The sequence below is a fragment of the Ochlerotatus camptorhynchus genome, unplaced genomic scaffold (genome assembly GCF_037179485.1).
Source record: "Ochlerotatus camptorhynchus isolate MF236.1 unplaced genomic scaffold, CSIRO-AGI_Acam_v1.1 ptg000772l, whole genome shotgun sequence".
Lineage (NCBI taxonomy): Eukaryota > Metazoa > Arthropoda > Insecta > Diptera > Culicidae > Ochlerotatus > Ochlerotatus camptorhynchus.
The window spans coordinates 144,972-157,951 of NW_027041239.1; the positions used below are offsets into that span (position 1 = coordinate 144,972).

Here is a 12,980-nt window from a genome sequence, read left to right on the forward strand (position 1 = left end):
CAAAATTTTCAACGAGGCGGCAATAGCATCATTGTCCAGCCATTTGCTTGTTTAAGGCTCAATTCAGGCATGTCCAAACACATCACGGCACTGCGTACGGAAATTTTTTATCTAGCCCAAACAGTTCAATGAATGTCACACTAGCGCTACCGGGTGAGTGAATTCTGAATTAAACTCTTTGCCAAGATAGGTCTTGACCATTTGATCAACTTTACTGATAATGGAAATCTTCTATTTAGTCCATATGTTTTAAATAAAACAGCAAAAACGGTTATCTTCCATTTAATGTTACTAAATTAATTTTGGTATCCATGACAGATACGTATTTCGACTACAATGTGCAGTCTTCATCAGTGTCATTCCCACAAAAGAACTTCTCAAAATCTAATCCCCTTAAGTACTCATCCTCTAGGTAAAAATGTCAAGATGCCAGATATAAAAATGAAAATACAATGTGTAGAATCGGAACCTACCTAACTAATAAAAACCAAAGATTTAATTAAACTAGAGGAGAAAAATCTATGCAACTCTCTTATAAGAAAATGCTTGGTAGCCATCATAATAAGTATCTATCATGGATACCAACATTAATTAAGTGGAATTAAATGGAACATAACATTTTTTGCTACTTTATTTAAGCATTCTGCTAACAACCCAATTTCATTACTTCATTGTGATGGCTACCAAGCCTTTGGAAATTTTCGTTATTAGAGAGTTGTATAGATTTTTCTCCTTTATAACATTGAAAATACTCCAGCAACGTCTAGGTCGCAGAAAATGCTCACTAGAGATCATTCCAATGGGCTGGAAACTTTAAAAAAAAAAGAAAAAAAGATGGTTCTTTAACTACTTCTACTAATGAAACGTTAGAGTTGATTATGAGAACACATTTTCCATATTCTATTATCAATTTAAACGAAGACCAAAACGCAACGAAAACAGCAATTGGTATCGATGAGCCCAGGACGAATATTCATGAAATATTGAATGAAACGATTGAGTTAGACAGAACAAAAGCTGATGCTTGCACTTTGGCCAACATAATCTTTACTGAAGAAAAGATGAATGGGCGATTGACTCTTTTGAACCTTGCAAGTAACCAGGTAGGGATGGAATTTTTCTTGTACTACTATAAAAGGGAAAAGTGGTTTTAACGCCTATTCTAACAAAGCTAATTTAAGCAAGCTGGTGAACTTGGGATACATATTAAGCTTTATACGGGCAGTGTGGCGACAAGTGCGAATTATTTTTATCCCCAAGGCTAATAAAAAGGATAAAACTTCACCAAAATCCTTCAGGCCAATAAGATTATCGTCTTTTATGCTAAAAATAATGAAAAAAAGACAATAGATGAACACATAAAGTCAGCGTATCTAGTTAGAAATCCTCTGAGCAAATATTAGTTTGCATACAAGGAAGGTAACTCGTCAGTAATGGAGTGCTGTTACGGTTGTTACAAAACTAGAAAGATCTTTTGAAGCCAAAGAAATTTCAATTGCTGTATTCCTTGACATTGAAGGTGCATTCGATAATTCATCTCACGATTCAATGACTACAACGTGGCTTCGATCAAAGCATTGTAAATTGGATCAATGAGATGTTATCAAAAAGAGAAATATCAGCAAACCTTGGAAGCTCACTCATCAGTGTAAGAGCAACGAAAGGATGCCCGCAAGAAGACGTGTGATCACCTCTATTGTGGTCTTTAATAGTTGATGATCTTCTCAAAAATTTAATAGCTCAAGGCTTTGAAATAATTGGCCTCGCAGATCTTAATTTACACTTATCCTCACGCGAAAACTAATATTTGTTTGATTTGGTACAATTAAAAAATATGCGAAAAACACATGAAATCAGCGCCAGCAAAAACAAAACCAACCGTTCGCCGGACAAATAATATTTTTTGAAGGTCGAATGAAAACAATTATGTGTTTCACACATAAATTTCATTTGCGAAATCACATGGCAAAAATCTATGATCAATTTTCTCAGTGTAGTCGAAAACATTTCACTAGGTTTGACCAGAAAATTGAAACTCTGTTCATAGTGACTATGTGAGTACTACTAGTGTTTCAAAAACGAAGCTCTAGGCTTATGTGGAAGTTTTATAAGTTAGGTTTTGGAAGCGTTGGGAGAAATTTTCCATTTTTGTAAATAAGAAGAGACAATATCTAAACTTTTCTGCAGTATGCTGCAAATAACACGAAGATTTCTTCCTATAGTGGAAATGCCTGCAACTCTGAGGCAAATCAGGGAGATCCGAAGTGAAATTTGTTACAATATCGTCCCAAATATGCTACCCTGAGGAACACCAGATCTAACACTGTAGAATGCTTTTTATATCTATATAAGAGCAATGTCCAGATTATTTTGAACGAATAGACATGAAATACTTATGATAAATGTTACTAATAGATTATTCTTTTCTTTCTAGGGAAATAATGGAGCCCACCAAGGACCCATTGGCCTATGCATGGGGTGGCAATACTGGAAATCATGGCAACAAATACAAAGAAGATTTAACGTTGGTGCTGTTTGAGCGAGCATCTTTCGGGAAATCAGAATTCAAACTTGCCTCAGAAATGAAGGACGCTGGAAAATTTGATGGCGTAGTCATAATTTTCGAAGAACAGGAGGAAATGTGGTTAATTCAAACCAAACACAAAGGCAGCTCAGGTGATACAAAACCATTATCGTTCGACAATTTTTTTCCGAAGATGTTCAAGGATAATCAAGATTTTGCTCTTGTGAAGTACATACAGTCATATTTAGATGTCATTCAAAAAGATGTATTCAAGAAGTATAAGAAACGATTTTTTATCCTAACCAATAAATCATTAGACGTTAGCGATGAAAAGCTTAAGGAATTGGTGGACATCGAGATCTGTGAACAAAGTGAAGTGAACCCAATAATGAAGTTAGCTAAATCCGACAATTGCTACATAAGATTCAGACCAAAAGAGGATAACATTGAAGAATTACTGAATTTGCTGAACACCGAAATAACTGCCATTAGGGATGCAATCATTGAACTCTTCAAAAGTGGAAAAGTTTCGGACATACTGACAAAGTACAAAACACAATTGCAGAAGATCCTGACAGTTTCATGTGGAAATCTAAAGTTCACCGATAATTTCTTAAACCATCAGGTCAATACCTCCCATCTATGGTTGTACAATGAGCTACGAAATAAGATTCATAAAAAATCAACGGTAAACATAGAAACAAATCAAGCGATTCAAAATCTGATGAAAGGTAAATCTAGGGACACACAACTACCTCTATATATAAATGAAGAACGCGTGAGCAAGTTCTTTCAGCATCTAACTTTCTGTGTAGACCAACCAAATGATCTAATGACAACCGTCAAGGATGATCTTCGCTCATGGATGAGAACTTGGATTCTACCGGACAATCTTGGCAAAGCACAATTAGAGCTGCCTTTCTTTAAATTTTATCAATGTTTTAAAGATTGGATCAATCTTAGTAGTGACAAGCATACACAAAAGATTTACTTAACTGGAGCCGAGGGACGTAAGTGTGTCAAAGACATAACGGAAGAACTGAGTCATAATTTATCACAACGTGAAAGCGAGTACATAGGAAGAAAATTAATTGCAAATAATCATATTGTAAGCGACCATGATTTCATCAAACGATTAATAGACGACCCAGAAGAGAGCAAATTTTCTCTCTTCATCGGAGAGCCTGGTATGGGAAAAACAACTATCCTCCAATACATTGCCTTCGAAGTTCAAAAGAAATCCGATATTGATGTGTTCTTGATATATTTGAATAACCTACAGGAAATGCTCAAAACGGGCTGTGAAAACTTAGAAACGGTTTACACAATTCTTAAACCGACTCTTTCAAAAACAAGCTTGACAATATTAAAAAACAATCTAGAAAGCAACGCAAATCGGTCTATAATCATATTTGATGGGTTCGATGAGATCACTTTTCATGACGAGGCAATCGCCATGTTTAAGCAAATATTGTCAAAGAAGAATAATCGAGTGATTGTAAGTGGAAGATATCATGTCAAATGTATTCTTGAAACAACTTTTAGAATAGGGGCAATCAGATTGATTCCATTTGAAAAAGATGCACAAATGATGTTTTTGAAAAATTCATGGAAAGCTTCCGATGATTCAATGGAATTTAAAATTTATTCAACTCAATTGCTCGAAAAAATATACTCGGACATAACAAGCGATGAGTATGAATTCTTTGGAAATCCACTTATGATTCGATTGTTGGCGGAAGCATATTCTGATGATTTCCAACAATATGTAAATACTGTTCCATATAAACGTGTACAATATATTTTCGCGGCAAAAAATTTTAATGTTGTCTCATTGTTTAAAAAGTTTGTGCAGTTTTCGTTTCAAATAAAATGGAAGAAAAATAGATACCAAGATGCCTACCAAAATTTTGACATGCAAAGTAATGAAGAAGAGAAGCGTCAGTTGAAATACTTTATTATTGAGCATCAAATAGTTGCCTGCCATCAGATTATTTGGCATAGCCATCAGAAAGTAATCACATCGGCTGAACACGAAAAACTTTACAATGACCTCCAAATAAGAATCAAAAAAGGAAAAGAGCGCTCTCCTCTATTTAATATTTCCGATGGCAATATTAGATTCATACACTTATCCTTTGCCAAATTTTTTGCTGCGATGTATATATATGATTATATCCAAAACTGCAAAGCAATTTTGTACGAAACACTTGTGGATCATGAAACAGTCCGAAGATTTTTTTTTAAGCTAACTGAAGAACAGTATTCACAACAATCAGAGCAAATGATTGTTCTGAGCGATATTTGTAAAAAAAAAGCTGAGGTTGCATTCTGGGCATGTGAAGCAAGTTCATTAAAAGTGTTAAGGGAACTGCTACAAAAGAATGATTTCAAAACTAGAAAACACGAAAAATATGGATCTTTATTACACACTGCGACGTATGCTGGTAATTCTGAGCTGGTTTTATTTCTACTTGTTTATGGCATCGATGCTAATCTGATCGCCCATTTTGAGATATTTCATGGTTATGATAAACACCTCAATACAAGTCCTCTGCACATTGCAAGTAAAAAAGGACATCTTGAAATTGCTAAACTTCTCCTCGATAGATCTTCATATGTGAATCTTCAGGATGAAGAAAAAAGAACACCTCTCCACTATGCAAGTGAAAATGGTCACTTAGAAATTACTAAACTCCTCCTCGAAAGATCTGCAGATGTGGATCATCAGGATAAAAATAATAGAACACCTCTCCACTATGCAAGTGGAAATGGGCATTTAGAAATTGTTAAACTTCTTCTCGATAGATCTGCAAATGTGGATCATCAGGATGAAAATAAAAAAACACCTCTCAATTATGCAAGTGAAAATAGGCATTTAGAAATTATTAAACTTCTTCTCGATCGATCTGCAAATGTGGATCATGAGGATAAAAATAATAGAACACCTCTCCACTATGCAAGTGGAAATGGGCATTTAGAAATTGTTAAACTTCTTCTCGATAGATCTGCAAATGTGGATCATCACGATGAAAATAATAGAACACCTCTTCACTATGCAAGTGAAAATGGGCATTTAGAAATGGTTAAACTTCTTCTCGATAGATCTGCAAATGTGGATCATCAGGATGAAGTAAAAAGAACACCTCTCCACTATGCAAGTGAAAATGGGCATTTAGAAATTGTTGAACTTCTTCTTGATAGATCTGCAAATGTGGATCATCACGATGAAAATAATAGAACACCTCTTCACTATGCAAGTGAAAATGGGCATTTAGAAATGGTTAAACTTCTTCTCGATAGATCTGCAAATGTGTATCATCAGGATGAAAATAAAAAAACACCTCTCCATTATGCAAGTGAAAATAGGCATTTAGAAATTATTAAACTTCTTCTCGATCGATCTGCAAATGTGGATCATCAGGATGAAGTAAAAAGAACACCTCTCCACTATGCAAGTGAAAATGGGCATCTAGAAGTTGCTAAACTTCTTCTCGATGGTTCCGCAAATGTGGATCATCAGGATGAAAATAAAAAAACACCTCTCCACTATGCAATTGTAAATGGGCATCTAGCCATTGCTAAACTTCTTCTCGATAGATCTGCCAATGTAGATCATCAGGATGAAGAAAAAAGAACATCTCTCCACTATGCAAGTGAAAATGGGCATCTTGAAATTGCTGAACTTCTCCTCAATGAATTTGTCAATGTGGATCATCAGGATGAAAATAAAAAAACACCTCTCCACTATGCAAGTAAAAATGGGCATTTAGAAATTGCTAAACTTTTCCTCGATCGATCTGCAAATGTGGATCATCAGGATGAAAATAATAGAACTCCCCTCCACTATGCAAGTGAAAATGGGCATCTAGAAGTTGCTAAACTTCTTCTCGATAGTTCCGCAAATGTGGATCATCAGGATGAAAATAAAAAAACACCTCTCCACTATGCAAGTGTAAATGGGCATTTAGAAATTGCTAAACTTCTCCTCGATCGATCTGCAAATGTGGATCATCAGGATGAAAATAAAAAAACACCTCTCCATTATGCAAGTGAAAATGGACATTTAGAAATTGTTGAACTTCTTCTCGATAGATCTTCATATGTGAATCTTCAGGATGAAGAAAAAAGAACACCTCTCCACTATGCAAGTAAAACTGGGCACTTAGAAATTACTAAACTCCTCCTCGAAAGATCTGCAGATGTGGATCATCAGGATAAAAATAATAGAACACCTCTCTACTATGCAAGTGAAAATGGGCATCTTGACATTGCTAAACTTCTTCTCGATAGATCTGCAAATGTGGATCATCAGGATGAAAATAAAAAAACACCTCTCCATTATGCAAGTGAAAATGGACATCTTGACATTGCTAAACTTCTTCTCGATAGATCTGCAAATGTGGATCATCAGGATGAAAATAAAAAAACACCACTCCATTATGCAAGTGAAAATGGACATTTAAAAATTGTTGAACTTCTTCTCGATAGATCTGCAAATGTGGATCATCAGGATGAAGAAAAAAGAACACCTCTCCACTATGCAAGTGAAAATGGGCATTTAGAAATTGTTAAACTTCTTCTCGATAGATCTGCAAATGTGGATCATCAGGATGAAAATAAAAAAACACCTCTCCATTATGCAAGTGAAAATGGACATTTAGAAATTGTTGAACTTCTTCTCGATAGATCTGCAAATGTGGATCATCACGATGAAAATAATAGAACACCTCTTCACTATGCAAGTGAAAACGGGCATCTTGAAATTGCTAAACTTCTCCTCTATAGATCTGCAAATGTGGATCGTCAGGATGAAGAAAAAAGAACTCCTCTCTACTATGCAAGTGAAAATAGGCATCTAGAAATTGCTAAAGTTCTTCTCGATGGTTCTGCAAATGTGGATCATCAGGATGAAAATAAAAGAACACCTCTCCACTATGCAAGTGTAAATGGGCATCTAGCCATTGCTAAACTTCTTCTCGATAGATCTGCCAATGTAGATCATCAGGATGAAGAAAAAAGAACATCTCTCCACTATGCAAGTGAAAATGGGCATCTTGAAATTGCTGAACTTCTCCTCAATGAATTTGTCAATGTGGATCATCAGGATGAAAATAAAAAAACACCTCTCCACTATGCAAGTAAAAATGGGCATCTAGCCATTGCTAAACTTCTTCTCGATAGATCTGCAAATGTGGATCATCAGGATGAAAATAAAAAAACACCTCTCCATTATGCAAGTGAAAATGGACATCTTGACATTGCTAAACTTCTTCTCGATAGATCTGCAAATGTGGATCATCAGGATGAAAATAAAAAAACACCACTCCATTATGCAAGTGAAAATGGACATTTAAAAATTGTTGAACTTCTTCTCGATAGATCTGCAAATGTGGATCATCAGGATGAAGAAAAAAGAACACCTCTCCACCATGCAAGTGAAAATGGGCATTTAGAAATTGTTAAACTTCTTCTCGATAGATCTGCAAATGTGGATCATCAGGATGAAAATAAAAAAACACCACTCCATTATGCAAGTGAAAATGGACATTTAGAAATTGTTGAACTTCTTCTCGATAGATCTGCAAATGTGGATCATCACGATGAAAATAATAGAACACCTCTTCACTATGCAAGTGAAAACGGGCATCTTGAAATTGCTAAACTTCTCCTCTATAGATCTGCAAATGTGGATCGTCAGGATGAAGAAAAAAGAACTCCTCTCTACTATGCAAGTGAAAATAGGCATCTAGAAATTGCTAAAGTTCTTCTCGATGGTTCTGCAAATGTGGATCATCAGGATGAAAATAAAAAAACACCTCTCCACTATGCAAGTGAAAATGGGCATCTAGAAGTTGCTAAACTTCTTCTCGATGGTTCCGCAAATGTGGATCATCAGGATGAAAATAAAAAAACACCTCTCCACTATGCAAGTGTAAATGGGCATCTAGAAGTTGCTAAACTTCTTCTCGATAGTTCCGCAAATGTGGATCATCAGGATGAAAATAAAAAAACACCTCTCCACTATGCAAGTGTAAATGGGCATCTAGCCATTGCTAAACTTCTTCTCGATAGATCTGCCAATGTAGATCATCAGGATGAAGAAAAAAGAACATCTCTCCACTATGCAAGTGAAAATGGGCATCTTGAAATTGCTGAACTTCTCCTCAATGAATTTGTCAATGTGGATCATCAGGATGAAAATAAAAAAACACCTCTCCACTATGCAAGTAAAAATGGGCATTTAGAAATTGCTAAACTTCTCCTCGATCGATCTGCAAATGTGGATCATCAGGATGAAAATAATAGAACACCTCTCCACTATGCAAGTAAAAATGGGCATTTAGAAATAGCTAAACTTCTCCTTGGTCCTTCTGCATCATGATGAAAGAGATCACAATATTGAAAAACAATCTAGAAAGCAACGCTAATCGGTCTGTAATCATATTTGATGGTTTCGATTAGATTACTTTTTATTTGGTATTTGTAAAGGCGAACGTCATGGCAGTGCTGTGATAAATATTCGATTAATTAAGTGTAAAATTGTGCTTGTGCTATACCACGAATAGATCCTACGTGTAGTGATGTCCGATTTTCCCAACTAATCGATTATTTACTAATCGATTAGTTTTTTTTTTATTGATTGTAGTCAACACCGATTAATCTGCGTGAAATAATCGATTAATCAAATAATCGATTAATTTTAACACTACCAACGTCTCTAAGAAGGTGTTTTTACTAGCTGTAGATTATACATCCTTGATTCATGGGTAAATTATTGTTTCGAGATATAATAATTCAATAAAATACACTTTTACTCTTTAATGCTTATTAACATTCTTATTAGAGATATAGTGAGAAAAAAGACAACTTGCATCTTTACGACGAATTGATTATGTCTTTGGACTGCAATATCATTGTCTAAAAAATAATACTTACTCAAACCGAACATCTTCTCCAACAGATTGTAGGAATAGTATCTAGTTGAGATGCGGGCCAGACAAACAGTTTTTAATTAATCATTTTGTCAGGCTTCTGCATTCATTTTCCATCAGATGTCACTGCTGTTGTTTGCGGTGACATCTAACGGAAACTACGCATAATATGTTTTCCGTTCATTGTTCACAGAAGACAGTGCAGTGCAAAACTTTGACTTTAAATGATCTATATTTCTTGAATTTGTGTGGTTTACATGTACAACTTATCAAGTGACACATATGCGTCTTTTCAACTTTAGTTCCTTTGAAATTTCAATTATTATTAATTACAGTTCCTAGTCCTATCAGGTCTGTTTTAGAGAATGACTATTTATGACTACTATTTACAACTACAACTAACCTACAACTACTATATACACCTAATCTACTATATACAAATTGCTTATTAGAGCATGTTCTGATAAAATACATTTTTGTGAAAATTTAGTCTTAATTTTGTTAATTCTGGAATCTATTTTGGCAATGCCTGCCTCTTCGTGTAAATTTGTTATTCTAGTGTCAAAAGGACGATCAAGAACCATCCTCAGCACTCTATTCTGAGTGACCTGAATTTTGTTCCTGTGAGTCTTTGCACATGATTACCACACCGGAGCTGCGTAGAGGATCGCAGGTGCTATAATTTGTTTGTAGACAGCCAGTTTGTTTACCCTTGAGAGGCGGGATCTACGGCTAATCAGCAGATACAGACACCTAACCAAGGCGGAACACTTGATTACGGTTTTCTCCACATGTGAGCGAAATAGGAGCTTTTCATCAAACAACATCCCGAGATAGGTTACTTCGGCAGACCACTCAACCCTTGTGCCATCCATGATTACAGTACAAGATGGAGCTGCTTTTAGTTTGGGCGATTGCCGATGGAGAAACATGATTGTTTATGTTTTGGAGGCATTGATTTTGGTTTACCACGTGGTGGCGCATAATCAGCAAAGGCGTTAAGGCATCGTTGAAGTTTGTTCGTTATTTCGTGAGGCATATCCTACGCAGGTGTGGAAGCTGCCTTCCTGCAAATTCGATTGCCGTCTATGGATGGCAATCGATGTCCGTTGGTGATTGAAACTAGATTGCGGAACAGAGACCGACGTTAAATAAAGGACAGAAGAAGAAGAAGAAGAAGAAGAAGAAGAAGAAGAAGAAGAAGAAGAAGAATGAGTAGTAGTAGTAGTAGTAGTATTAGTAGTAGAAGAATAAGAAGAAGGAGAAGAAGAAGAAGAAGAAGAAGAAGAAGAATAAGAATACCTTTGCTGGAGGTAGTTACGGGTGATTTTAACCAGATGTAATGGGAAGTTGAAGTTACAAAGCTTGTACACAAGTCCGTCATGCCAAACATTGTCAAACGCCAAGCAACAAACTTACCCCTCACAGGAACTTGTCGAGCGTATGTCTCGTCAGCCACGGTTATGGCTTGGAGGAGTCCCTCCAATGCTAGGTCGATGTCCTACACGGTGTTAAGCGGCGGGTTGTCGATGATGTGTCTGTCTACCACGCGTGGGCCCAGTTTACGCGTTGGTACTCCTTGTGCAGACGTGGAGCAGGGGCCACGTTGTAGCCCAGTTCAGCCTCCACCGGTTGGTGGTCGGAGCTGAGTTCGTTCAAGGCTACCGGCTTGGACAAGCTGGTATTTGACAGGAACAGGTCTAGCGTCGATGGGTTGCCGCCGGTGAGATGAATGTTGGCTCATTCGAAAACCAAACGGAGTACAGCCCATGCTGCGAGTGGTCGAACAGCAGACAACCGTTCTGGTTCTGCTGGTAGTTCCGCCAGGCCTCATGGCGAGCATTTAGATCTCCTCCAACTACGAAGCGGGAACCGGTATGGGTGATGGTGGACAGGTCCTTCTTGAATTTAGCCGCTAGTCCACTGCTGGCGGCACACTGTCGTGGGTAGTAGACGGCGTTGAACTGGACGTATCCAGTCGACGACTCCACCTCCACACCAAGGGCCTCGATGATAGAGGTGCGGAAATGGGACAGAGTGTGGTATTGTATCCCTTTCTTGACGACGACCGCAACGCCCCCCCCCCCCCCTGGAGCTGGTGTGATCAAGCCGACTAATGTTGTGGTCAGGCAAGCAGAAGCTGTCACCGGACTTTAGATGGGTCTCGGTTAGAAGGCCCACGTCGATGCTGTGCTTGCGGAGGAAGTCGGCAAGCTTAATCTCTTTTGCTCTTACAGAGCAAGCATTCCAGGTGACGATAGTTAGCGGTTTAGAGGCCATACTGGATGATGAACTTACCGAGCATTTGGATCTGTTCGGGCTTATTGCGGTACTTACGAAGATCACCGGACATGTTGACGAAAATTTCCATCAGTTTGTCCGCTGAGAATAGATCGGGGTTGTTGTTTTGCGCTGCTGGTTGTCTCCAGAATTCAGGGGGGGATGGAGAGCTTTGGCCAGCAAAATCACCGGAAGTTGCTTGAGCGGAATGCACCCGCGAATTCGCTTGCCTTTGCCGAGGAGCACGAAGAGGCGGAAAATCCACCGTCCGAAATGCCGGGACTTTGTCCTTCTTGCGTCCTGGTTGGTTGTTAGTTGCCACCTGTTTTCGGATTCGTTTGAAGTCCTCACGTTTGGAGCACTGTCTGTCAGAACCTTGATGTGCATCACCACAGCCACGGCTCCATCCACAGGGCAGTCAGAAGTGGCATGTTCGTGAGCGCAGTTGCTGCAGCGTGGCTTGATGTTGCAGATGCGAGTGCCGTGTCCAATGTTCAGACATCGTTGGCACTGGGTCACATCGCGATGGCCTCCACGGTACGGCTCCCATCGTACGATGATGGAGTACATTGAGCGAATAGCCTGCAGCGCATTCAGCGTCACCTTTCCCTTCTGGAAGTACACCAGGAAAATACAATCCGGGTACGTCTTCACGTTTTCGTCTCTCCTAGTTATCTGAAAGACAGCGATTGGGGCCAGCTTGTACCGGTCCTTGAGTTCTTCTTCGATCGCCTTGGGATCAACATTCGGTAGACCTTAGTGCAGATCCTACTGATCTTGTACACAGCGGCGATTTCCCAGTGATGCAAAATCGCCAATGAGCGTCTTGAGAGGCACTACCTTCACCACCAGTTAGGTTTCGGCGTCGCCGAAATCACCGATGTCGCTGGCGTTCGTCGCGATAACATCATCGCGTCCACTCGTACCATCGGACTGTCCTTGATTATTCTTCCTCTTTTTCGTCCGCTTCACCGGGACTGGGTTGGTATTCCCAACATCGGTGGGAAGAGTAGCATACCTATTTGAGATAGATACTGAGCTACCCTCATCACTGTTCTTCTTTTCCGCTTTATCACGGAACCTGCTCCGGGAGCGCTGTCTTCCCATCACACGAAGCAACCGACACTACGCGATTAAACTGCGAATGTTTGGAACAAAGTAGGAACTTTTGAACAACTCGACAGAGCGAGCAAAAACCGAACTGTACTGCTTGACGTTCAAGCAGAGAATGATGAGCCAAA

At 38.5% G+C, this 12,980-nt stretch overlaps 1 protein-coding gene across 1 annotated transcript; it reads left to right on the top strand.

The window, feature by feature from the left end:
• Window positions 1-2,405: 2,405 nt before the first annotated feature.
• LOC135714991 (uncharacterized) lies at window positions 2,406-10,094 on the top strand. Its single transcript, XM_065238393.1, has one exon. It carries the CDS (start codon window positions 2,442-2,444, stop codon window positions 8,907-8,909), a length of 6,468 nt encoding a protein of 2,155 aa, XP_065094465.1. The 5' UTR covers window positions 2,406-2,441; the 3' UTR covers window positions 8,910-10,094.
• Window positions 10,095-12,980: the final 2,886 nt, after the last annotated feature.